The following is a 27313-nucleotide window of genomic DNA, read 5'->3' on the forward strand; positions in this document are numbered from 1 at the left end:
GACCCGACGTCACTGGCAGAGAGACGGAGAGGACAGAACCGCAATGGAGGACCAAAACCTAATCTTCGCAGTTTGCAGCCGTCCTGTCCTGTACAACACCAGGATGGTGTCGTACCGGGACAGGAACAAGAAGGAGAGGGCGTGGGTCGACGTGGCCGAGGATACTGGCTGTCCTGGTAAGATCAGTGAATAATGTGTGTGTGTATTTTGCTTGGCTTCAGCTATCGGTTGTGTTCTACTATGAAAAAAGTTAGCGCCGGTTAGCGGTAGCAACAGTTAGCAGTAATATTAAGTGATACTACTACAACAGACTGTCCCGCTTGTCAGGTTACACAACTTAATATGTATATATGTTCTTGTCAGTGGACGCATGTCGCAGGAGGTGGAAGTCACTCAGGGACAGGTACATGAGACACAAAAAGAGAGAAAAGGCGGGGAAAAAGAGCGGGTCAGCGGCAGGGACAGCGACAAAATGGAAATTCGCTGGGGTCCTGTCCTTCCTTAGAAGATGAGGAGCTTGAGGAGGCAGCAGCAGGGCCATCCCACAGAGCAGGTTTGTTGACAAGTGAAGACACGTACAGCTTTGGCCACAGGAACGGTTTACAGTGCGGCACGATTCTGTCTATCTTTAATGTGCTGTAATATCGATCATGCATGTATCATCCAAGCAAAAAAAGTATTCTTTCTCAATAACATAGACCACCCCAGTAGTGAGTCTGACTCGGAGGACGCTGCTCCTGCTCCTGCTCCTGCTCCTGCTCCTGCCCCTGTCCCTGCCGCTGGCCCTTCCCGTGTACCTGTCCCTGAGGCTGGCCCAAGACCACAGAGCGGTATGTACAGGACAAAGATGTATAGCATTAATTTCAGGGGGTTCAACTATGTTTATGGCTAACCGTTTAAGCTTCAACTGATAAGAAGACGGTTTATGGATTACTACTAGTGCCGTCAAGTAATTTAAAAAATTGATCAAATTAATTACAGGCTCTGTGATTAATTCATCTAAATTAATCGCATACCAATACAACACTTTTATGCCTGTTTATAAACAGCTGTATAGCCTACCGTTTGTTTCTCTCCCTTCTCTCTCTCTCTCTCGTAACTTCTTGATCCTCCCCTGATTAATCGAAATTAACGCGTTAATTTGACAGCCCTAATTAATACTATAAGTTAAAGTTACAACACTTCAAACCAAACACACATGCATGTTCAATAGGCTTTTCACTAACTTACAAATTATGGTGTTTTACATTCCATACAGGGACGAAGAGGAAGAGAGCCAGGGTACCGGAGGGGGACCCCAATATGAAAACAGCCATCCTCCAGGCCCTGGAGAGGCAAAACGCTGTGCCTCCCCCTACCCCGCTCTCCGGGAATGAGCACTTTGTATTGGGCCTAGTTCCTTCCCTGGAGAGATTGCCACCTGAAGTACTGGAGTACGTCAAATTCCAAATTCGAAAGGTCATATTTGACAACTCTAATTTCACACTTAATTTGGAACCTGTTTAAGCTTATTAGCTGGTGGTGGTGACAATCTCTCCAGGGAAAGAACTAGGCTGATGTCACTGTTCATTTGTTATTGTTCCGTTATGTTTAAATTATTATTGTTCTTATGTTATTTGTTATTTATATAATTATTTTTTTAATAAAATAGTTCTCACAACTCTTCTCTCAATATATGATTTTAAGATCTAGCATGCATGGACACAAATATACATTTTTAATAACACTACTTAATTGAACAATTTTAATAACAATTTAATAATAATGAAGGAATCCCTTTGGTTTTGTGTGGGTGGCTCTTAAAAGAGCCGTTTTGGGGTTGTTGTGCACTGCACTATACGATGGTGTCATGCCACGAGAGGGTCCCTTCTGCAGAGAAGTAGGAGGTGAAGGTCTCGCGGATCCGGATGGCCTCTCTCCCGGCGTTGTTGGCAGCCACTCTCCCCAGCCCTGGCAGAGGCAACACCACACCAACAGGGAGGCAATCTCTCACTGCTGCTGTTGGTGCTGTTCTGCGGAGGAGGTTGTGGAGCACACAGGTGGCCTTGACGCATCTCTCCGCCAGCTCAGGACGGACCTCGATGACCCTCCGGTAGAACCGCCACTGGGAGGAGAGGATGCCGAAGGCGTTCTCAACCACCAACCGAGCCCGGGACAGTCGGTAGTTGAACACGCGCCGCTCTCGGGGGAGGATGCGTCCGGGGAATGGCCTCATGAGGTCGGTCCGTAGCGGAAAGGCCTCGTCCGCTACAAACACATGAGGCAGGGGTCCTCTCTGCGCAGCCGCTGACAGTACTCTGTCAGCAGGGAGCTTGAGATCGCCAGCTCGGAGGGCCTGACCAAACACAGAGTTGGCCAGAATTCCTCCATCACTGGTTCTCCCATAGCCCCCCACATCGATGATGCGGAAGCACTTGTCTGCGTCGACAACTGCCAAGAGAACAATGGAAAATGTCCCCTTGTAGTTGAAGAACTGCGAACCGGAGTTCGCAGGGGCCTTCAGAACAACATGCTTCCCATCGATGGCACCGCAACAGAGAGGGAAGTTCCACTGCTCCTCGAACTGCTGCGCAATCAGCCTCCAGTCCTCGGTAGTGGGCACAGCCATGAACTCCTCCACCAGGCAGTCCCATATAGCCGTCACCCCATCGGACACGATGGAAGCCACGGTGGAGGCCCCGACCCGGAAGCTGGTGGCTATCGTCCGGAACGAATCGCCAGTAGCCAGGAATCTGCAACACATGAATAATTTATTGTAGCCTTATTGAGAATTTTAGTTGTATACCAAATATGTAGGCCAATTATCTTGCTGATATCACTGCACAGGTATATGTCTTGACTAGCGATTTGCATCAGCTTATTTTATTTTCAAAAGCATGACAAGGAGGTCAAGAATGAATATGTTGGAGCCATGATGCATTTATTTATTTTGTTTATATAAAACTCAGGTGACATGCATGTATATGAAGATTTGCGTTTAGGTTGAAACCATAGATAATATATAAAAACACTGTTGAAACACTGGGTGGAGCATTGACAGCATTGGAAATAGATGTATGCACTATCAGAACACGCGCCTGAACAATTTCTCCCCGTTGTGTATATAGTTTTTGACTACAGAATGTGCTGATTGTTATAGAGTAATTAGGCTATGAAACCGCAACTTACCGGAGACAGATAGACAGGCGCTCCGCAGCTGATATGGAGCGCCTGTAGTTGGTGTCCTGACGGGAGATCCTGGCACCAACCCGGGCTAGCAGGTCATCGAACTGGGCCCGACTCAGTCGAAAGTACCGCTGAAACCGGCCGTCATCCAGGCGGAGTTCTTGGAGCAAGTGGTGAAACTCACCCAGCTGTGGCCGTCTCCGGAGGATGTCGTGCACCCAAAGACGACGGCGTTTGCGTTTGCGACGGTCCTCGGACTCCTCGGACTCCCACAGCAAATAAAGCGCAGCGATGTTGGCGATGCCAGCCATGTTTCAGCAAAAGGAAAATGGCGGGGGGGGGGGAAGTTTTGGGCGGTCTCATCTACGCGCGTATGCGTACGCGCGTATCTGACCATTTTTGACACAAAATGGTCAAGCAACATTTTCGCTGCGACACGCACGTACATGGTACGCGAGGTACGCGCTTGGTGTGTTCGCAGCTTAAGGCGAACGTGATAACCACTACACTACGGAAACACATACACGGATAATCTGGCAACCAATCAGAATCCCGTCATCAACCGTCCAGTCTAGTTCACAACATTTCATGGAACCAGGGTCAGAGTGGTCAGGTGTGAATGTAAGTGGTTATATCATACATATTTGAAACATATTATCCTAAACATCCATTCGCCCATCTGCTACAGCGGGGAACAATGCTAGCACGCTAGGCCTCAATTGTAAAGTCGTAACGACAGCGGCCAAAGCCCGCCAAGACATGCCAATGGCCTACGAACCGTCCATTGCATGCTAGACGATCCAGGATGAGACGGTTACCCCAGAAGTCCATGCTGGAGAGGTGCAGGTAGAAGATTCAGTAACGCTAGGCAAATCAGGAAAGGAGGTTGACACCCAGACACTTCTAAGGACTTCTCACAACTAGAGTTCGAGTTTAACTTTCATACAGTCTATGCTCTCAACTGCGAGCGCTAAATACAAATACTTGCCACATGTTTCCGCCCTGTCTCGAACCGGGGACCTTTCGCGTGTTAGGCGAACGTGATAACCACTACACTACGGAAACCTGTTAGTATGTGCAAAAACCTCGAACATTTTGTCAGCAGAAGCTCCCGCATGAACAGGTTTTTAGCTCAGGTTTAAACACTTAATAATATGACGAGGCTATCTGTTGAAGAGGTGGCGTTGTGCCAAGTAGACGCTGCTGAAGGTTCTGTCCCAGATAGACTTTTCCCGAATAGCTGCTTGATAGCAAAGCAGGAGAATTTAAACATTAACTTTGTTGATCTCATAACAGTTATGCTGTTTCCACCCGGTTTCGAACCGGGGACCTATCGCGTGTTAGGCGAATGTGATAACCACTACACTACGGAAACCTGTGAGTTGTGCACAACCCTAGAAAATGTTGTCAGCAGAAGCTCCCGCATGAACAGGTTTTCAGCACAGATTTAAACACTTAATAATATGACGAGGCTATCGGTTGAAGAGGTGGCGTGGTGCCAAGTAGACGCTGCTGAAGGTTCTGTTCCAGATAGACTTTTCCCGAATAGCTGCTTGATAGTAAAGCAGGAGAATTTAAACATTAACTTTGTTGAACTCAAAACAGAAATGCTGTTTCCGCCCGGTTTCGAACCAGGGACCTTTCGCGTGTGAGGCGATTGTGATAACCACCACACTACGGAAACACTTACACGGATAATCTGGCAACCAATCAGAATCCCGTCATCAACCGTCCAGTCTAGTTCACTACATTTAATGGAACCAGGGTCAGAGTGGTCAGGTGTGAATGTAAGTGGTTATATCATACATATTTGAAACATATTATCCTAAACATCCATTCGCCCATCTGCTACAGCAGGGAACAATGCTAGCACGCTAGGCCTCAATTGTAAAGTCGTAACGACAGCGGCCAAAGCCCGCCACGACATGCCAATGGCCTACGAACCGTCCATTGCATGCTAGACGATCCAGGATGAGACGGTTACCCCAGAAGTCCATGCTGGAGAGGTGCAGGTAGAAGATTCAGTAACGCTAGGCAAATCAGGAAAGGAGGTTGACACCCAGACACTTCTAAGGACTTCCCATAACTAGAGTTCGAGTTTAACTTTCATACAGTCTATGCTCTCAACTGCGAGCGCTAAATACAAATACTTACACCATGTTTCCGCCCGGTCTCTAACCGGGGACCTTTCGCGTGATAGGCGAACATGATAACCACTACACTACGGAAACCTGTTAATTTGTGCAAAAACCTAGAAAATTTTGTCAGCAGAAGCTCCCGCATGAACAGGTTTTCAGCGCAGGTTTAAACACTTAATAATATGAAGAGGCTATCGGTTGAAGAGGTGGCGTGGTGCCAAGTAGACGCTGCTGAAGGTTCTGTCCCAGATCGACTTTTCCCGAATAGCTGCTTGATAGCAAAGCAGGAGAATTTAAACATTAACTTTGTTGATCTCATAACAGTTCAGCTGTTTCCACCCGGTTTCAAACCGGGGACCTTTCGCGTGTTAGGCGAATGTGATAACCACTACACTACGGAAACCTGGTAATTTCTGCAAAACCCTAGAAAATTTTGTCAGCAGAAGCTCCCGCATAAACAGGTTTTCAGCACAGGTTTAAACACTTAATAATATGACGAGGCTCGATTCCACCGGAGGCGTACGCGCCGCGGGACGGCTGCGCCGCGGTCACCGCTGCTGATCGCTTCCACTCTAATCAATGAGACCATTTCCACCGGGCGCGCCGCGGAAGGTTTCAGCAGCGTCCCAGGAGCAGCGTGCCGCGCCGCGGCGCTATCTTTCCGTCCAATTCTATTTTTGCCGCGAGCCGCTGCTAAACCGTGTCAATTTCGACAGAGCAGGTCGAGCCGGGCAGGAAGTGAAAAGTAAAAGCCATAGAGCATCCGGTCAATTTTCAAAATAAAACACAATACTCAGCACATGTAACTTCACATCAACATTATTACGTTATGACCGGTGGCACCAGGTCAGCAGTCAATCAATCAAAGGGTCTCAGAGGGTCAGCAACATGGACGACGAGAGATTCATTGTCGAAGTTCAGCAACATGAAGTCATTTATGTACCAAATCCTCCTTTTTATAAGGAAAATGTCAGAAAGGACAAAGCGTGGCATTTAATTGCAATAGTTTTGGGAGTGGAAGGTGAGTACATTAGGTTTAGGATTATCGCGTGATCTCGTGATCTCGCGTGAATGCGGCTGTCTCGCAAGGCAGCGCTACGCTGCCGTTACGCGCCCGGTAGGAATGGACGCAGGGCAGAGGACGCAACCGTTCCGCGGGGCAGCCGTTCCGCGGCGCGTGCGCGTCCGGTGGGATCCCGGTGTATCGGTTGAAGAGGTGGCGTGGTGCCAAGTAGACGCTGCTGAAGGTTCTGTTCCAGATAGACTTTTCCCGAATAGCTGCTTGATAGTAAAGCAGGAGAATTTAAACATTAACTTTGTTGAACTCAAAATAGACATGCTGTTTCCGCCCGGTTTCGAACCGGGGACCTTTCGCGTGTAAGGCGAACGTGATAACCACTACACTACGGAAACACATACACGGATAATCTGGCAACCAATCAGAATCCCGTCATCAACCGTCCAGTCTAGTTCACAACATTTCATGGAACCAGGGTCAGAGTGGTCAGGTGTGAATGTAAGTGGTTATATCATACATATTTGAAACATATTATCCTAAACATCCATTCGCCCATCTGCTACAGCGGGGAACAATGCTAGCACGCTAGGCCTCAATTGTAAAGTCGTAACGACAGCGGCCAAAGCCCGCCAAGACATGCCAATGGCCTACGAACCGTCCATTGCATGCTAGACGATCCAGGATGAGACGGTTACCCCAGAAGTCCATGCTGGAGAGGTGCAGGTAGAAGATTCAGTAACGCTAGGCAAATCAGGAAAGGAGGTTGACACCCAGACACTTCTAAGGACTTCTCACAACTAGAGTTCGAGTTTAACTTTCATACAGTCTATGCTCTCAACTGCGAGCGCTAAATACAAATACTTACACCATGTTTCCGCCCGGTTTCAAACCGGGGACCTTTCGCGTGTAAGGCGAACGTGATAACCACTACACTACGGAAACACATACACGGATAATCTGGCAACCAATCAGAATCCCGTCATCAACCGTCCAGTCTAGTTCACAACATTTCATGGAACCAGGGTCAGAGTGGTCAGGTGTGAATGTAAGTGGTTATATCATACATATTTGAAACATATTATCCTAAACATCCATTCGCCCATCTGCTACAGCGGGGAACAATGCTAGCACGCTAGGCCTCAATTGTAAAGTCGTAACGACAGCGGCCAAAGCCCGCCAAGACATGCCAATGGCCTACGAACCGTCCATTGCATGCTAGACGATCCAGGATGAGACGGTTACCCCAGAAGTCCATGCTGGAGAGGTGCAGGTAGAAGATTCAGTAACGCTAGGCAAATCAGGAAAGGAGGTTGACACCCAGACACTTCTAAGGACTTCTCACAACTAGAGTTCGAGTTTAACTTTCATACAGTCTATGCTCTCAACTGCGAGCGCTAAATACAAATACTTGCCACATGTTTCCGCCCTGTCTCGAACCGGGGACCTTTCGCGTGTTAGGCGAACGTGATAACCACTACACTACGGAAACCTGTTAGTATGTGCAAAAACCTCGAACATTTTGTCAGCAGAAGCTCCCGCATGAACAGGTTTTTAGCTCAGGTTTAAACACTTAATAATATGACGAGGCTATCTGTTGAAGAGGTGGCGTTGTGCCAAGTAGACGCTGCTGAAGGTTCTGTCCCAGATAGACTTTTCCCGAATAGCTGCTTGATAGCAAAGCAGGAGAATTTAAACATTAACTTTGTTGATCTCATAACAGTTATGCTGTTTCCACCCGGTTTCGAACCGGGGACCTATCGCGTGTTAGGCGAATGTGATAACCACTACACTACGGAAACCTGTGAGTTGTGCACAACCCTAGAAAATGTTGTCAGCAGAAGCTCCCGCATGAACAGGTTTTCAGCACAGATTTAAACACTTAATAATATGACGAGGCTATCGGTTGAAGAGGTGGCGTGGTGCCAAGTAGACGCTGCTGAAGGTTCTGTTCCAGATAGACTTTTCCCGAATAGCTGCTTGATAGTAAAGCAGGAGAATTTAAACATTGACTTTGTTGAACTCAAAACAGAAATGCTGTTTCCGCCCGGTTTCGAACCAGGGACCTTTCGCGTGTGAGGCGATTGTAATAACCACCACACTACGGAAACACTTACACGGATAATCTGGCAACCAATCAGAATCCCGTCATCAACCGTCCAGTCTAGTTCACTACATTTAATGGAACCAGGGTCAGAGTGGTCAGGTGTGAATGTAAGTGGTTATATCATACATATTTGAAACATATTATCCTAAACATCCATTCGCCCATCTGCTACAGCAGGGAACAATGCTAGCACGCTAGGCCTCAATTGTAAAGTCGTAACGACAGCGGCCAAAGCCCGCCACGACATGCCAATGGCCTACGAACCGTCCATTGCATGCTAGACGATCCAGGATGAGACGGTTACCCCAGAAGTCCATGCTGGAGAGGTGCAGGTAGAAGATTCAGTAACGCTAGGCAAATCAGGAAAGGAGGTTGACACCCAGACACTTCTAAGGACTTCCCATAACTAGAGTTCGAGTTTAACTTTCATACAGTCTATGCTCTCAACTGCGAGCGCTAAATACAAATACTTACACCATGTTTCCGCGCGGTCTCTAACCGGGGACCTTTCGCGTGATAGGCGAACGTGATAACCACTACACTACGGAAACCTGTTAATTTGTGCTAAAACCTAGAAAATTTTGTCAGCAGAAGCTCCCGCATGAACAGGTTTTCAGCGCAGGTTTAAACACTTAATAATATGAAGAGGCTATCGGTTGAAGAGGTGGCGTGGTGCCAAGTAGACGCTGCTGAAGGTTCTGTCCCAGATCGACTTTTCCCGAATAGCTGCTTGATAGCAAAGCAGTAGAATTTAAACATTAACTTTGTTGATCTCATAACAGTTCAGCTGTTTCCACCCGGTTTCAAACCGGGGACCTTTCGCGTGTTAGGCGAATGTGATAACCACTACACTACGGAAACCTGGTAAATTGTGCAAAACCCTAGAAAATTTTGTCAGCAGAAGCTCCCGCATAAACAGGTTTTCAGCACAGGTTTAAACACTTAATAATATGACGAGGCTCGATTCCACCGGAGGCGTACGCGCCGCGGGACGGCTGCGCCGCGGTCACCGCTGCTGATCGCTTCCACTCTAATCAATGAGACCATTTCCACCGGGCGCGCCGCGGAAGGTTTCAGCAACGTCCCAGGAGCAGCGTGCCGCGCCGCGGCGCTATCTTTCCGTCCAATTCTATTTTTGCCGCGAGCCGCTGCTAAACCGTGTCAATTTCGACAGAGCAGGTCGAGCCGGGCAGGAAGTGAAAAGTAAAAGCCATAGAGCATCCGGTCAATTTTCAAAATAAAACACAATACTCAGCACATGTAACTTCACATCAACATTATTACGTTATGACCGGTGGCACCAGGTCAGCAGTCAATCAATCAAAGGGTCTCAGAGGGTCAGCAACATGGACGACGAGAGATTCATTGTCGAAGTTCAGCAACATGAAGTCATTTATGTACCAAATCCTCCTTTTTATAAGGAAAATGTCAGAAAGGACAAAGCGTGGCATTTAATTGCAATAGTTTTGGGAGTGGAAGGTGAGTACATTAGGTTTAGGATTATCGCGTGATCTCGTGATCTCGCGTGAATGCGGCTGTCTCGCAAGGCAGCGCTACGCTGCCGTTACGCGCCCGGTAGGAATGGACGCAGGGCAGAGGACGCAACCGTTCCGCGGGGCAGCCGTTCCGCGGCGCGTGCGCGTCCGGTGGGATCCCGGTGTATCGGTTGAAGAGGTGGCGTGGTGCCAAGTAGACGCTGCTGAAGGTTCTGTTCCAGATAGACTTTTCCCGAATAGCTGCTTGATAGTAAAGCAGGAGAATTTAAACATTAACTTTGTTGAACTCAAAATAGACATGCTGTTTCCGCCCGGTTTCGAACCGGGGACCTTTCGCGTGTAAGGCGAACGTGATAACCACTACACTACGGAAACCTGTTAGTATGTGCAAAAACCTCGAACATTTTGTCAGCAGAAGCTCCCGCATGAACAGGTTTTTAGCTCAGGTTTAAACACTTAATCATATGACGAGGCTATCTGTTGAAGAGGTGGCGTTGTGCCAAGTAGACGCTGCTGAAGGTTCTGTCCCAGATAGACTTTTCCCGAATAGCTGCTTGATAGCAAAGCAGGAGAATTTAAACATTAACTTTGTTGATCTCATAACAGTTATGCTGTTTCCACCCGGTTTCGAACCGGGGACCTATCGCGTGTTAGGCGAATGTGATAACCACTACACTACGGAAACCTGTGAGTTGTGCACAACCCTAGAAAATGTTGTCAGCAGAAGCTCCCGCATGAACAGGTTTTCAGCACAGATTTAAACACTTAATAATATGACGAGGCTATCGGTTGAAGAGGTGGCGTGGTGCCAAGTAGACGCTGCTGAAGGTTCTGTTCCAGATAGACTTTTCCCGAATAGCTGCTTGATAGTAAAGCAGGAGAATTTAAACATTAACTTTGTTGAACTCAAAACAGAAATGCTGTTTCCGCCCGGTTTCGAACCAGGGACCTTTCGCGTGTGAGGCGATTGTGATAACCACCACACTACGGAAACACTTACACGGATAATCTGGCAACCAATCAGAATCCCGTCATCAACCGTCCAGTCTAGTTCACTACATTTAATGGAACCAGGGTCAGAGTGGTCAGGTGTGAATGTAAGTGGTTATATCATACATATTTGAAACATATTATCCTAAACATCCATTCGCCCATCTGCTACAGCAGGGAACAATGCTAGCACGCTAGGCCTCAATTGTAAAGTCGTAACGACAGCGGCCAAAGCCCGCCACGACATGCCAATGGCCTACGAACCGTCCATTGCATGCTAGACGATCCAGGATGAGACGGTTACCCCAGAAGTCCATGCTGGAGAGGTGCAGGTAGAAGATTCAGTAACGCTAGGCAAATCAGGAAAGGAGGTTGACACCCAGACACTTCTAAGGACTTCCCATAACTAGAGTTCGAGTTTAACTTTCATACAGTCTATGCTCTCAACTGCGAGCGCTAAATACAAATACTTACACCATGTTTCCGCCCGGTCTCTAACCGGGGACCTTTCGCGTGATAGGCGAACGTGATAACCACTACACTACGGAAACCTGTTAATTTGTGCAAAAACCTAGAAAATTTTGTCAGCAGAAGCTCCCGCATGAACAGGTTTTCAGCGCAGGTTTAAACACTTAATAATATGAAGAGGCTATCGGTTGAAGAGGTGGCGTGGTGCCAAGTAGACGCTGCTGAAGGTTCTGTCCCAGATCGACTTTTCCCGAATAGCTGCTTGATAGCAAAGCAGGAGAATTTAAACATTAACTTTGTTGATCTCATAACAGTTCAGCTGTTTCCACCCGGTTTCAAACCGGGGACCTTTCGCGTGTTAGGCGAATGTGATAACCACTACACTACGGAAACCTGGTAATTTCTGCAAAACCCTAGAAAATTTTGTCAGCAGAAGCTCCCGCATAAACAGGTTTTCAGCACAGGTTTAAACACTTAATAATATGACGAGGCTCGATTCCACCGGAGGCGTACGCGCCGCGGGACGGCTGCGCCGCGGTCACCGCTGCTGATCGCTTCCACTCTAATCAATGAGACCATTTCCACCGGGCGCGCCGCGGAAGGTTTCAGCAGCGTCCCAGGAGCAGCGTGCCGCGCCGCGGCGCTATCTTTCCGTCCAATTCTATTTTTGCCGCGAGCCGCTGCTAAACCGTGTCAATTTCGACAGAGCAGGTCGAGCCGGGCAGGAAGTGAAAAGTAAAAGCCATAGAGCATCCGGTCAATTTTCAAAATAAAACACAATACTCAGCACATGTAACTTCACATCAACATTATTACGTTATGACCGGTGGCACCAGGTCAGCAGTCAATCAATCAAAGGGTCTCAGAGGGTCAGCAACATGGACGACGAGAGATTCATTGTCGAAGTTCAGCAACATGAAGTCATTTATGTACCAAATCCTCCTTTTTATAAGGAAAATGTCAGAAAGGACAAAGCGTGGCATTTAATTGCAATAGTTTTGGGAGTGGAAGGTGAGTACATTAGGTTTAGGATTATCGCGTGATCTCGTGATCTCGCGTGAATGCGGCTGTCTCGCAAGGCAGCGCTACGCTGCCGTTACGCGCCCGGTAGGAATGGACGCAGGGCAGAGGACGCAACCGTTCCGCGGGGCAGCCGTTCCGCGGCGCGTGCGCGTCCGGTGGGATCCCGGTGTATCGGTTGAAGAGGTGGCGTGGTGCCAAGTAGACGCTGCTGAAGGTTCTGTTCCAGATAGACTTTTCCCGAATAGCTGCTTGATAGTAAAGCAGGAGAATTTAAACATTAACTTTGTTGAACTCAAAATAGACATGCTGTTTCCGCCCGGTTTCGAACCGGGGACCTTTCGCGTGTAAGGCGAACGTGATAACCACTACACTACGGAAACACATACACGGATAATCTGGCAACCAATCAGAATCCCGTCATCAACCGTCCAGTCTAGTTCACAACATTTCATGGAACCAGGGTCAGAGTGGTCAGGTGTGAATGTAAGTGGTTATATCATACATATTTGAAACATATTATCCTAAACATCCATTCGCCCATCTGCTACAGCGGGGAACAATGCTAGCACGCTAGGCCTCAATTGTAAAGTCGTAACGACAGCGGCCAAAGCCCGCCAAGACATGCCAATGGCCTACGAACCGTCCATTGCATGCTAGACGATCCAGGATGAGACGGTTACCCCAGAAGTCCATGCTGGAGAGGTGCAGGTAGAAGATTCAGTAACGCTAGGCAAATCAGGAAAGGAGGTTGACACCCAGACACTTCTAAGGACTTCTCACAACTAGAGTTCGAGTTTAACTTTCATACAGTCTATGCTCTCAACTGCGAGCGCTAAATACAAATACTTACACCATGTTTCCGCCCGGTTTCAAACCGGGGACCTTTCGCGTGTAAGGCGAACGTGATAACCACTACACTACGGAAACACATACACGGATAATCTGGCAACCAATCAGAATCCCGTCATCAACCGTCCAGTCTAGTTCACAACATTTCATGGAACCAGGGTCAGAGTGGTCAGGTGTGAATGTAAGTGGTTATATCATACATATTTGAAACATATTATCCTAAACATCCATTCGCCCATCTGCTACAGCGGGGAACAATGCTAGCACGCTAGGCCTCAATTGTAAAGTCGTAACGACAGCGGCCAAAGCCCGCCAAGACATGCCAATGGCCTACGAACCGTCCATTGCATGCTAGACGATCCAGGATGAGACGGTTACCCCAGAAGTCCATGCTGGAGAGGTGCAGGTAGAAGATTCAGTAACGCTAGGCAAATCAGGAAAGGAGGTTGACACCCAGACACTTCTAAGGACTTCTCACAACTAGAGTTCGAGTTTAACTTTCATACAGTCTATGCTCTCAACTGCGAGCGCTAAATACAAATACTTGCCACATGTTTCCGCCCTGTCTCGAACCGGGGACCTTTCGCGTGTTAGGCGAACGTGATAACCACTACACTACGGAAACCTGTTAGTATGTGCAAAAACCTCGAACATTTTGTCAGCAGAAGCTCCCGCATGAACAGGTTTTTAGCTCAGGTTTAAACACTTAATCATATGACGAGGCTATCTGTTGAAGAGGTGGCGTTGTGCCAAGTAGACGCTGCTGAAGGTTCTGTCCCAGATAGACTTTTCCCGAATAGCTGCTTGATAGCAAAGCAGGAGAATTTAAACATTAACTTTGTTGATCTCATAACAGTTATGCTGTTTCCACCCGGTTTCGAACCGGGGACCTATCGCGTGTTAGGCGAATGTGATAACCACTACACTACGGAAACCTGTGAGTTGTGCACAACCCTAGAAAATGTTGTCAGCAGAAGCTCCCGCATGAACAGGTTTTCAGCACAGATTTAAACACTTAATAATATGACGAGGCTATCGGTTGAAGAGGTGGCGTGGTGCCAAGTAGACGCTGCTGAAGGTTCTGTTCCAGATAGACTTTTCCCGAATAGCTGCTTGATAGTAAAGCAGGAGAATTTAAACATTAACTTTGTTGAACTCAAAACAGAAATGCTGTTTCCGCCCGGTTTCGAACCAGGGACCTTTCGCGTGTGAGGCGATTGTGATAACCACCACACTACGGAAACACTTACACGGATAATCTGGCAACCAATCAGAATCCCGTCATCAACCGTCCAGTCTAGTTCACTACATTTAATGGAACCAGGGTCAGAGTGGTCAGGTGTGAATGTAAGTGGTTATATCATACATATTTGAAACATATTATCCTAAACATCCATTCGCCCATCTGCTACAGCAGGGAACAATGCTAGCACGCTAGGCCTCAATTGTAAAGTCGTAACGACAGCGGCCAAAGCCCGCCACGACATGCCAATGGCCTACGAACCGTCCATTGCATGCTAGATGATCCAGGATGAGACGGTTACCCCAGAAGTCCATGCTGGAGAGGTGCAGGTAGAAGATTCAGTAACGCTAGGCAAATCAGGAAAGGAGGTTGACACCCAGACACTTCTAAGGACTTCCCATAACTAGAGTTCGAGTTTAACTTTCATACAGTCTATGCTCTCAACTGCGAGCGCTAAATACAAATACTTACACCATGTTTCCGCCCGGTCTCTAACCGGGGACCTTTCGCGTGATAGGCGAACGTGATAACCACTACACTACGGAAACCTGTTAATTTGTGCAAAAACCTAGAAAATTTTGTCAGCAGAAGCTCCCGCATGAACAGGTTTTCAGCGCAGGTTTAAACACTTAATAATATGAAGAGGCTATCGGTTGAAGAGGTGGCGTGGTGCCAAGTAGACGCTGCTGAAGGTTCTGTCCCAGATCGACTTTTCCCGAATAGCTGCTTGATAGCAAAGCAGGAGAATTTAAACATTAACTTTGTTGATCTCATAACAGTTCAGCTGTTTCCACCCGGTTTCAAACCGGGGACCTTTCGCGTGTTAGGCGAATGTGATAACCACTACACTACGGAAACCTGGTAATTTCTGCAAAACCCTAGAAAATTTTGTCAGCAGAAGCTCCCGCATAAACAGGTTTTCAGCACAGGTTTAAACACTTAATAATATGACGAGGCTCGATTCCACCGGAGGCGTACGCGCCGCGGGACGGCTGCGCCGCGGTCACCGCTGCTGATCGCTTCCACTCTAATCAATGAGACCATTTCCACCGGGCGCGCCGCGGAAGGTTTCAGCAGCGTCCCAGGAGCAGCGTGCCGCGCCGCGGCGCTATCTTTCCGTCCAATTCTATTTTTGCCGCGAGCCGCTGCTAAACCGTGTCAATTTCGACAGAGCAGGTCGAGCCGGGCAGGAAGTGAAAAGTAAAAGCCATAGAGCATCCGGTCAATTTTCAAAATAAAACACAATACTCAGCACATGTAACTTCACATCAACATTATTACGTTATGACCGGTGGCACCAGGTCAGCAGTCAATCAATCAAAGGGTCTCAGAGGGTCAGCAACATGGACGACGAGAGATTCATTGTCGAAGTTCAGCAACATGAAGTCATTTATGTACCAAATCCTCCTTTTTATAAGGAAAATGTCAGAAAGGACAAAGCGTGGCATTTAATTGCAATAGTTTTGGGAGTGGAAGGTGAGTACATTAGGTTTAGGATTATCGCGTGATCTCGTGATCTCGCGTGAATGCGGCTGTCTCGCAAGGCAGCGCTACGCTGCCGTTACGCGCCCGGTAGGAATGGACGCAGGGCAGAGGACGCAACCGTTCCGCGGGGCAGCCGTTCCGCGGCGCGTGCGCGTCCGGTGGGATCCCGGTGTATCGGTTGAAGAGGTGGCGTGGTGCCAAGTAGACGCTGCTGAAGGTTCTGTTCCAGATAGACTTTTCCCGAATAGCTGCTTGATAGTAAAGCAGGAGAATTTAAACATTAACTTTGTTGAACTCAAAATAGACATGCTGTTTCCGCCCGGTTTCGAACCGGGGACCTTTCGCGTGTAAGGCGAACGTGATAACCACTACACTACGGAAACACATACACGGATAATCTGGCAACCAATCAGAATCCCGTCATCAACCGTCCAGTCTAGTTCACAACATTTCATGGAACCAGGGTCAGAGTGGTCAGGTGTGAATGTAAGTGGTTATATCATACATATTTGAAACATATTATCCTAAACATCCATTCGCCCATCTGCTACAGCGGGGAACAATGCTAGCACGCTAGGCCTCAATTGTAAAGTCGTAACGACAGCGGCCAAAGCCCGCCAAGACATGCCAATGGCCTACGAACCGTCCATTGCATGCTAGACGATCCAGGATGAGACGGTTACCCCAGAAGTCCATGCTGGAGAGGTGCAGGTAGAAGATTCAGTAACGCTAGGCAAATCAGGAAAGGAGGTTGACACCCAGACACTTCTAAGGACTTCTCACAACTAGAGTTCGAGTTTAACTTTCATACAGTCTATGCTCTCAACTGCGAGCGCTAAATACAAATACTTACACCATGTTTCCGCCCGGTTTCAAACCGGGGACCTTTCGCGTGTAAGGCGAACGTGATAACCACTACACTACGGAAACACACACAAGGATAATCTGGCAACCAATCAGAATCCCGTCATCAACCGTCCAGTCTAGTTCACAACATTTCATGGAACCAGGGTCAGAGTGGTCAGGTGTGAATGTAAGTGGTTATATCATACATATTTGAAACATATTATCCTAAACATCCATTCGCCCATCTGCTACAGCGGGGAACAATGCTAGCACGCTAGGCCTCAATTGTAAAGTCGTAACGACAGCGGCCAAAGCCCGCCAAGACATGCCAATGGCCTACGAACCGTCCATTGCATGCTAGACGATCCAGGATGAGACGGTTACCCCAGAAGTCCATGCTGGAGAGGTGCAGGTAGAAGATTCAGTAACGCTAGGCAAATCAGGAAAGGAGGTTGACACCCAGACACTTCTAAGGACTTCTCACAACTAGAGTTCGAGTTTAACTTTCATACAGTCTATGCTCTCAACTGCGAGCGCTAAATACAAATACTTGCCACATGTTTCCGCCCTGTCTCGAACCGGGGACCTTTCGCGTGTTAGGCGAACGTGATAACCACTACACTACGGAAACCTGTTAGTATGTGCAAAAACCTCGAACATTTTGTCAGCAGAAGCTCCCGCATGAACAGGTTTTTAGCTCAGGTTTAAACACTTAATAATATGACGAGGCTATCTGTTGAAGAGGTGGCGTTGTGCCAAGTAGACGCTGCTGAAGGTTCTGTCCCAGATAGACTTTTCCCGAATAGCTGCTTGATAGCAAAGCAGGAGAATTTAAACATTAACTTTATTGATCTCATAACAGTTATGCTGTTTCCACCCGGTTTCGAACCGGGGACCTATCGCGTGTTAGGCGAATGTGATAACCACTACACTACGGAAACCTGTGAGTTGTGCACAACCCTAGAAAATGTTGTCAGCAGAAGCTCCCGCATGAACAGGTTTTCAGCACAGATTTAAACACTTAATAATATGACGAGGCTCGATTCCACCGGAGGCGTACGCGCCGCGGGACGGCTGCGCCGCGGTCACCGCTGCTGATCGCTTCCACTCTAATCAATGAGACCATTTCCACCGGGCGCGCCGCGGAAGGTTTCAGCAACGTCCCAGGAGCAGCGTGCCGCGCCGCGGCGCTATCTTTCCGTCCAATTCTATTTTTGCCGCGAGCCGCTGCTAAACCGTGTCAATTTCGACAGAGCAGGTCGAGCCGGGCAGGAAGTGAAAAGTAAAAGCCATAGAGCATCCGGTCAATTTTCAAAATAAAACACAATACTCAGCACATGTAACTTCACATCAACATTATTACGTTATGACCGGTGGCACCAGGTCAGCAGTCAATCAATCAAAGGGTCTCAGAGGGTCAGCAACATGGACGACGAGAGATTCATTGTCGAAGTTCAGCAACATGAAGTCATTTATGTACCAAATCCTCCTTTTTATAAGGAAAATGTCAGAAAGGACAAAGCGTGGCATTTAATTGCAATAGTTTTGGGAGTGGAAGGTGAGTACATTAGGTTTAGGATTATCGCGTGATCTCGTGATCTCGCGTGAATGCGGCTGTCTCGCAAGGCAGCGCTACGCTGCCGTTACGCGCCCGGTAGGAATGGACGCAGGGCAGAGGACGCAACCGTTCCGCGGGGCAGCCGTTCCGCGGCGCGTGCGCGTCCGGTGGGATCCCGGTGTATCGGTTGAAGAGGTGGCGTGGTGCCAAGTAGACGCTGCTGAAGGTTCTGTTCCAGATAGACTTTTCCCGAATAGCTGCTTGATAGTAAAGCAGGAGAATTTAAACATTAACTTTGTTGAACTCAAAATAGACATGCTGTTTCCGCCCGGTTTCGAACCGGGGACCTTTCGCGTGTAAGGCGAACGTGATAACCACTACACTACGGAAACACATACACGGATAATCTGGCAACCAATCAGAATCCCGTCATCAACCGTCCAGTCTAGTTCACAACATTTCATGGAACCAGGGTCAGAGTGGTCAGGTGTGAATGTAAGTGGTTATATCATACATATTTGAAACATATTATCCTAAACATCCATTCGCCCATCTGCTACAGCGGGGAACAATGCTAGCACGCTAGGCCTCAATTGTAAAGTCATAACGACAGCGGCCAAAGCCCGCCAAGACATGCCAATGGCCTACGAACCGTCCATTGCATGCTAGACGATCCAGGATGAGACGGTTACCCCAGAAGTCCATGCTGGAGAGGTGCAGGTAGAAGATTCAGTAACGCTAGGCAAATCAGGAAAGGAGGTTGACACCCAGACACTTCTAAGGACTTCTCACAACTAGAGTTCGAGTTTAACTTTCATACAGTCTATGCTCTCAACTGCGAGCGCTAAATACAAATACTTACACCATGTTTCCGCCCTGTCTCGAACCGGGGACCTTTCGCGTGTTAGGCGAACGTGATAACCACTACACTACGGAAACCTGTTAGTATGTGCAAAAACCTCGAACATTTTGTCAGCAGAAGCTCCCGCATGAACAGGTTTTTAGCTCAGGTTTAAACACTTAATAATATGACGAGGCTATCTGTTGAAGAGGTGGCGTTGTGCCAAGTAGACGCTGCTGAAGGTTCTGTCCCAGATAGACTTTTCCCGAATAGCTGCTTGATAGCAAAGCAGGAGAATTTAAACATTAACTTCGTTGATCTCATAACAGTTATGCTGTTTCCACCCGGTTTCGAACCGGGGACCTATCGCGTGTTAGGCGAATGTGATAACCACTACACTACGGAAACCTGTGAGTTGTGCACAACCCTAGAAAATGTTGTCCCGCATGAACAGGTTTTCAGCACAGATTTAAACACTTAATAATATGACGAGGCTATCGGTTGAAGAGGTGGCGTGGTGCCAAGTAGACGCTGCTGAAGGTTCTGTTCCAGATAGACTTTTCCCGAATAGCTGCTTGATAGTAACGCAGGAGAATTTAAACATTAACTTTGTTGAACTCAAAACAGAAATGCTGTTTCCGCCCGGTTTCGAACCAGGGACCTTTCGCGTGTGAGGCGATTGTGATAACCACCACACTACGGAAACACTTACACGGATAATCTGGCAACCAATCAGAATCCCGTCATCAACCGTCCAGTCTAGTTCACTACATTTAATGGAACCAGGGTCAGAGTGGTCAGGTGTGAATGTAAGTGGTTATATCATACATATTTGAAACATATTATCCTAAACATCCATTCGCCCATCTGCTACAGCAGGGAACAATGCTAGCACGCTAGGCCTCAATTGTAAAGTCGTAACGACAGCGGCCAAAGCCCGCCACGACATGCCAATGGCCTACGAACCGTCCATTGCATGCTAGACGATCCAGGATGAGACGGTTACCCCAGAAGTCCATGCTGGAGAGGTGCAGGTAGAAGATTCAGTAACGCTAGGCAAATCAGGAAAGGAGGTTGACACCCAGACACTTCTAAGGACTTCCCATAACTAGAGTTCGAGTTTAACTTTCATACAGTCTATGCTCTCAACTGCGAGCGCTAAATACAAATACTTACACCATGTTTCCGCCCGGTCTCTAACCGGGGACCTTTCGCGTGATAGGCGAACGTGATAACCACTACACTACGGAAACCTGTTAATTTGTGCAAAAACCTAGAAAATTTTGTCAGCAGAAGCTCCCGCATGAACAGGTTTTCAGCGCAGGTTTAAACACTTAATAATATGAAGAGGCTATCGGTTGAAGAGGTGGCGTGGTGCCAAGTAGACGCTGCTGAAGGTTCTGTCCCAGATCGACTTTTCCTGAATAGCTGCTTGATAGCAAAGCAGGAGAATTTAAACATTAACTTTGTTGATCTCATAACAGTTCAGCTGTTTCCACCCGGTTTCAAACCGGGGACCTTTCGCGTGTTAGGCGAATGTGATAACCACTACACTACGGAAACCTGGTAATTTGTGCAAAACCCTAGAAAATTTTGTCAGCAGAAGCTCCCGCATAAACAGGTTTTCTGCACAGGTTTAAACACTTAATAATATGACGAGGCTCGATTCCACCGGAGGCGTACGCGCCGCGGGACGGCTGCGCCGCGGTCACCGCTGCTGATCGCTTCCACTCTAATCAATGAGACCATTTCCACCGGGCGCGCCGCGGAAGGTTTCAGCAGCGTCCCAGGAGCAGCGTGCCGCGCCGCGGCGCTATCTTTCCGTCCAATTCTATTTTTGCCGCGAGCCGCTGCTAAACCGTGTCAATTTCGACAGAGCAGGTCGAGCCGGGCAGGAAGTGAAAAGTAAAAGCCATAGAGCATCCGGTCAATTTTCAAAATAAAACACAATACTCAGCACATGTAACTTCACATCAACATTATTACGTTATGACCGGTGGCACCAGGTCAGCAGTCAATCAATCAAAGGGTCTCAGAGGGTCAGCAACATGGACGACGAGAGATTCATTGTCGAAGTTCAGCAACATGAAGTCATTTATGTACCAAATCCTCCTTTTTATAAGGAAAATGTCAGAAAGGACAAAGCGTGGCATTTAATTGCAATAGTTTTGGGAATGGAAGGTGAGTACATTAGGTTTAGGATTATCGCGTGATCTCGTGATCTCGCGTGAATGCGGCTGTCTCGCAAGGCAGCGCTACGCTGCCGTTACGCGCCCGGTAGGAATGGACGCAGGGCAGAGGACGCAACCGTTCCGCGGGGCAGCCGTTCCGCGGCGCGTGCGCGTCCGGTGGGATCCCGGTGTATCGGTTGAAGAGGTGGCGTGGTGCCAAGTAGACGCTGCTGAAGGTTCTGTTCCAGATAGACTTTTCCCGAATAGCTGCTTGATAGTAAAGCAGGAGAATTTAAACATTAACTTTGTTGAACTCAAAATAGACATGCTGTTTCCGCCCGGTTTCGAACCGGGGACCTTTCGCGTGTAAGGCGAACGTGATAACCACTACACTACGGAAACACATACACGGATAATCTGGCAACCAATCAGAATCCCGTCATCAACCGTCCAGTCTAGTTCACAACATTTCATGGAACCAGGGTCAGAGTGGTCAGGTGTGAATGTAAGTGGTTATATCATACATATTTGAAACATATTATCCTAAACATCCATTCGCCCATCTGCTACAGCGGGGAACAATGCTAGCACGCTAGGCCTCAATTGTAAAGTCGTAACGACAGCGGCCAAAGCCCGCCAAGACATGCCAATGGCCTACGAACCGTCCATTGCATGCTAGACGATCCAGGATGAGACGGTTACCCCAGAAGTCCATGCTGGAGAGGTGCAGGTAGAAGATTCAGTAACGCTAGGCAAATCAGGAAAGGAGGTTGACACCCAGACACTTCTAAGGACTTCTCACAACTAGAGTTCGAGTTTAACTTTCATACAGTCTATGCTCTCAACTGCGAGCGCTAAATACAAATACTTACACCATGTTTCCGCCCTGTCTCGAACCGGGGACCTTTCGCGTGTTAGGCGAACGTGATAACCACTACACTACGGAAACCTGTTAGTATGTGCAAAAACCTCGAACATTTTGTCAGCAGAAGCTCCCGCATGAACAGGTTTTTAGCTCAGGTTTAAACACTTAATAATATGACGAGGCTATCTGTTGAAGAGGTGGCGTTGTGCCAAGTAGACGCTGCTGAAGGTTCTGTTCCAGATAGACTTTTCCCGAATAGCTGCTTGATAGTAAAGCAGGAGAATTTAAACATTAACTTTGTTGAACTCAAAACAGAAATGCTGTTTCCGCCCGGTTTCGAACCAGGGACCTTTCGCGTGTGAGGCGATTGTAATAACCACCACACTACGGAAACACTTACACGGATAATCTGGCAACCAATCAGAATCCCGTCATCAACCGTCCAGTCTAGTTCACTACATTTAATGGAACCAGGGTCAGAGTGGTCAGGTGTGAATGTAAGTGGTTATATCATACATATTTGAAACATATTATCCCAAACATCCATTCGCCCATCTGCTACAGCAGGGAACAATGCTAGCACGCTAGGCCTCAATTGTAAAGTCGTAACGACAGCGGCCAAAGCCCGCCACGACATGCCAATGGCCTACGAACCGTCCATTGCATGCTAGACGATCCAGGATGAGACGGTTACCCCAGAAGTCCATGCTGGAGAGGTGCAGGTAGAAGATTCAGTAACGCTAGGCAAATCAGGAAAGGAGGTTGACACCCAGACACTTCTAAGGACTTCCCATAACTAGAGTTCGAGTTTAACTTTCATACAGTCTATGCTCTCAACTGCGAGCGCTAAATACAAATACTTACACCATGTTTCCGCCCGGTCTCTAACCGGGGACCTTTCGCGTGATAGGCGAACGTGATAACCACTACACTACGGAAACCTGTTAATTTGTGCAAAAACCTAGAAAATTTTGTCAGCAGAAGCTCCCGCATGAACAGGTTTTCAGCGCAGGTTTAAACACTTAATAATATGAAGAGGCTATCGGTTGAAGAGGTGGCGTGGTGCCAAGTAGACGCTGCTGAAGGTTCTGTCCCAGATCGACTTTTCCCGAATAGCTGCTTGATAGCAAAGCAGGAGAATTTAAACATTAACTTTGTTGATCTCATAACAGTTCAGCTGTTTCCACCCGGTTTCAAACCGGGGACCTTTCGCGTGTTAGGCGAATGTGATAACCACTACACTACGGAAACCTGGTAATTTGTACAAAACCCTAGAAAATTTTGTCAGCAGAAGCTCCCGCATAAACAGGTTTTCTGCACAGGTTTAAACACTTAATAATATGACGAGGCTCGATTCCACCGGAGGCGTACGCGCCGCGGGACGGCTGCGCCGCGGTCACCGCTGCTGATCGCTTCCACTCTAATCAATGAGACCATTTCCACCGGGCGCGCCGCGGAAGGTTTCAGCAGCGTCCCAGGAGCAGCGTGCCGCGCCGCGGCGCTATCTTTCCGTCCAATTCTATTTTTGCCGCGAGCCGCTGCTAAACCGTGTCAATTTCGACAGAGCAGGTCGAGCCGGGCAGGAAGTGAAAAGTAAAAGCCATAGAGCATCCGGTCAATTTTCAAAATAAAACACAATACTCAGCACATGTAACTTCACATCAACATTATTACGTTATGACCGGTGGCACCAGGTCAGCAGTCAATCAATCAAAGGGTCTCAGAGGGTCAGCAACATGGACGACGAGAGATTCATTGTCGAAGTTCAGCAACATGAAGTCATTTATGTACCAAATCCTCCTTTTTATAAGGAAAATGTCAGAAAGGACAAAGCGTGGCATTTAATTGCAATAGTTTTGGGAGTGGAAGGTGAGTACATTAGGTTTAGGATTATCGCGTGATCTCGTGATCTCGCGTGAATGCGGCTGTCTCGCAAGGCAGCGCTACGCTGCCGTTACGCGCCCGGTAGGAATGGACGCAGGGCAGAGGACGCAACCGTTCCGCGGGGCAGCCTTTCCGCGGCGCGTGCGCGTCCGGTGGGATCCCGGTGTATCGGTTGAAGAGGTGGCGTGGTGCCAAGTAGACGCTGCTGAAGGTTCTGTCCCAGATCGACTTTTCCCGAATAGCTGCTTGATAGCAAAGCAGGAGAATTTAAACATTAACTTTGTTGATCTCATTACAGTTCAGCTGTTTCCACCCGGTTTCAAACCGGGGACCTTTCGCGTGTTAGGCGAATGTGATAACCACTACACTACGGAAACCTGGTAATTTGTGCAAAACCCTAGAAAATTTTGTCAGCAGAAGCTCCCGCATAAACAGGTTTTCAGCACAGGTTTAAACACTTAATAATATGACGAGGCTCGATTCCACCGGAGGCGTACGCGCCGCGGGACGGCTGCGCCGCGGTCACCGCTGCTGATCGCTTCCACTCTAATCAATGAGACCATTTCCACCGGGCGCGCCGCGGAAGGTTTCAGCAGCGTCCCAGGAGCAGCGTGCCGCGCCGCGGCGCTATCTTTCCGTCCAATTCTATTTTTGCCGCGAGCCGCTGCTAAACCGCGTCAATTTCGACAGAGCAGGTCGAGCCGGGCAGGAAGTGAAAAGTAAAAGCCATAGAGCATCCGGTCAATTTTCAAAATAAAACACAATACTCAGCACATGTAACTTCACATTAACATTATTACGTCATGACCGGTGGCACCAGGTCAGCAGTCAATCAATCAAAGGGTCTCAGAGGGTCGGCAACATGGACGACGAGAGATTCATTGTCGAAGTTCAGCAACATGAAGTCATTTATGTACCAAATCCTCCTTTTTATAAGGAAAATGTCAGAAAGGACAAAGCGTGGCATTTAATTGCAATAGTTTTGGGAGTGGAAGGTGAGTACATTAGGTTGAGGATTATCGCGTGATCTCGTGATCTCGCGTGAATGCGGCTGTCTCGCAAGGCAGCGCTACGCTGCCGTTACGCGCCCGGTAGGAATGGACGCAGGGCAGAGGACGCAACCGTTCCGCGGCGCGTGCGCGTCCGGTGGGATCCCGGTGTATCGGTTGAAGAGGTGGCGTGGTGCCAAGTAGACGCTGCTGAAGGTTCTGTTCCAGATAGACTTTTCCCGAATAGCTGCTTTATAGTAAAGCAGGAGAATTTAAACATTAACTTTGTTGAACTCAAAATAGACATGCTGTTTCCGACCGGTTTCGAACCGGGGACCTTTCGCGTGTAAGGTGAACGTGATAACCACTACACTACGGAAACACATACACGGATAATCTGGCAACCAATCAGAATCCCGTCATCAACCGTCCAGTCTAGTTCACAACATTTAATGGAACCAGGGTCAGAGTGGTCAGGTGTGAATGTAAGTGGTTATATCATACATATTTGAAACATATTATCCTAAACATCCATTCGCCCTTCTGCTACAGCGGGGAACAATGCTAGCACGCTAGGCCTCAATTGTAAAGTCGTAACGACAGCGGCCAATGCCCGCCACGACATGCCAATGGCCTACGAACCGTCCATTGCATGCTAGACGATCCAGGATGAGACGGTTACCCCAGAAGTCCATGCTGGAGAGGTGCAGGTAGAAGATTCAGTAACGCTAGGCAAATCAGGAAAGGAGTTGACACCCAGACACTTCTAAGGACTTCTCACAACTAGAGTTCGAGTTTAACTTTCATACAGTCTATGCTCTCAACTGCGACCACTAAATACAAATACTTTGACCATGTTTCCGCCCGGTCTCGAACCGGGGACCTCCCGCGCGGGAGCCGAAAATGGTTAAGCTTAACTTCCTTAACTTTCCCCATTCATTCTCAATGGTATTTCTTCACAGTACGGATGTAATATATTTCCTGCCACTGGTGGACATTTGGCGCTGTCCCGAGTTTCCGTTATTTAGGTTAGGTTATTACAATGGTCTTACCTGTCAACAACACTTATCGCGGACCTTCATATAGGATAGGCTGACACTTTTTAGCTGGATGGTAAAACGCGACGCTGCTTCAAAACTGAAATGGTACGTAGGAGAATATATAGTATTTTCGATCGTCAATACTGTAGAGAATATATAGTATTGACGATCGATTTGATGTACAGTAGTCATATGCAACGTTAACGTTGCATATCAATCTACTTTTGGTCCGTTATTTGCTGTGTATAGTACTCCCAAACGTAACCCCTGTAGTAACCCCTCTCTCATCATAAGACCTTTATGAATGAAACAAAGGGAACATCTGTTGGTCAAGTTGGATTGGCCTTTAAGAATCGCTAGGGCTTGTCGATTGGTTGATCTAGTCAAAAATCTCAGCAGACAGGTATATGTGAAGTATTTGAGCTTTCGCTATTCCCACTGAGTTTTCGAGTCTAATGCCTTAAACACTGCTTCATAACAGATTCATATTTTTGGTGTAAACCCGGATTTTATTGGCAAAGTTTCCCAATTACATAAAGTGAACAAAGACGGTCCTCAATACCCAGTATAACAAGTGTTTTAACAATCTTCATAGCGGAGGTTCAAAAGTAAAGGAATGAATCCACAACTTTAAATTTCTCCTTTGAGATAATCAAATGAGGACGGAATGGTTCCATTGAAAAGTTTCGCTGTGAGCAGGATTCGAACCTGCGCGGGGAAACCCCATTGGATTTCGAGTCCAACGCCTTAACCTCTCGGCCATCACAGCGACAATACATGTAAACCAATAGGAAATTTGAAAAAACGTCCCAGATGACAAGCGTTGAAAATATAGAAGTTCTTAAACGCAGAATAAAACATCAGTTCAAACATCGTCATAGAGGTATATCAACGTGAAACCACATATTCATTATCATCCTTTATTTCCTTGACCTATATAAATGAAATCTTTTTGATTGTTTTAGAGTTAATAGCTGTGAGCAAGATTAGAAAATTTTCGGCGATAATAGCATCGGATTTTGACTACATCTTCTTACCCACCTTGTTTGGGCAGATGTCAAGTCAAGAAACTCAAAAATCAACACGGAATATTAACATACAACACTGTGAGCAGGAATTGAACCTGCGCGGGTAATACCC

General features: G+C 47.6%; 2 protein-coding genes and 13 non-coding genes across 15 annotated transcripts in view; all 15 read right to left on the minus strand.

Moving 5' to 3' along the window:
* The window catches only part of LOC132448178 (uncharacterized), a 123504-nt gene that overhangs the window by 47274 nt on the left and 48917 nt on the right, over positions 1-27313 (minus strand). The window lies entirely within an intron of this gene.
* LOC132448871 (uncharacterized) lies at positions 1697-3476 on the minus strand. Its single transcript, XM_060040418.1, has 2 exons — positions 3169-3476; positions 1697-2732 (listed from the first exon to the last, which is right to left on the minus strand). The coding sequence occupies exons 1-2, from the start codon at positions 3474-3476 to the stop codon at positions 1835-1837; spliced, it is 1206 nt and encodes a 401-aa protein (XP_059896401.1). The 3' UTR covers positions 1697-1834.
* Positions 5324-5396, minus strand: trnad-auc (transfer RNA aspartic acid (anticodon AUC)). The gene has a single exon. It is a non-coding gene; the product is annotated as a tRNA-Asp (tRNA).
* On the minus strand, positions 6644-6716 carry trnav-uac (transfer RNA valine (anticodon UAC)). The gene has a single exon. It is a non-coding gene; the product is annotated as a tRNA-Val (tRNA).
* trnad-auc (transfer RNA aspartic acid (anticodon AUC)) lies at positions 8904-8976 on the minus strand. The gene has a single exon. It is a non-coding gene; the product is annotated as a tRNA-Asp (tRNA).
* trnav-uac (transfer RNA valine (anticodon UAC)) lies at positions 10224-10296 on the minus strand. Its single transcript has one exon. It is a non-coding gene; the product is annotated as a tRNA-Val (tRNA).
* Positions 11390-11462, minus strand: trnad-auc (transfer RNA aspartic acid (anticodon AUC)). The gene has a single exon. It is a non-coding gene; the product is annotated as a tRNA-Asp (tRNA).
* On the minus strand, positions 12710-12782 carry trnav-uac (transfer RNA valine (anticodon UAC)). Its single transcript has one exon. It is a non-coding gene; the product is annotated as a tRNA-Val (tRNA).
* Positions 14970-15042, minus strand: trnad-auc (transfer RNA aspartic acid (anticodon AUC)). The gene has a single exon. It is a non-coding gene; the product is annotated as a tRNA-Asp (tRNA).
* Positions 16290-16362, minus strand: trnav-uac (transfer RNA valine (anticodon UAC)). The gene has a single exon. It is a non-coding gene; the product is annotated as a tRNA-Val (tRNA).
* trnav-uac (transfer RNA valine (anticodon UAC)) lies at positions 18703-18775 on the minus strand. The gene has a single exon. It is a non-coding gene; the product is annotated as a tRNA-Val (tRNA).
* Positions 20405-20477, minus strand: trnad-auc (transfer RNA aspartic acid (anticodon AUC)). The gene has a single exon. It is a non-coding gene; the product is annotated as a tRNA-Asp (tRNA).
* trnav-uac (transfer RNA valine (anticodon UAC)) lies at positions 21725-21797 on the minus strand. Its single transcript has one exon. It is a non-coding gene; the product is annotated as a tRNA-Val (tRNA).
* On the minus strand, positions 23129-23201 carry trnad-auc (transfer RNA aspartic acid (anticodon AUC)). Its single transcript has one exon. It is a non-coding gene; the product is annotated as a tRNA-Asp (tRNA).
* trnas-cga (transfer RNA serine (anticodon CGA)) lies at positions 26861-26942 on the minus strand. The gene has a single exon. It is a non-coding gene; the product is annotated as a tRNA-Ser (tRNA).

This window comes from Gadus macrocephalus, chromosome 20, assembly GCF_031168955.1.
Source record: "Gadus macrocephalus chromosome 20, ASM3116895v1".
Classification (NCBI taxonomy): Eukaryota; Metazoa; Chordata; class Actinopteri; order Gadiformes; family Gadidae; genus Gadus; species Gadus macrocephalus.

What these genes read in the sequence shown, in the direction of transcription:
- LOC132448871 (XM_060040418.1), bottom strand. Translation starts at nt 3,476, where the DNA reads ATGGCTGGCATCGCCAACATCGCTGCGCTTTATTTGCTGTGGGAGTCC. An exon ending in CGCCTGTCTATCTGTCTCCG is followed by an intron (nt 2,733 to 3,168) that starts GTAAGTTGCGGT and finishes CATGTGTTGCAG; the next exon opens with ATTCCTGGCTACTGGCGATT.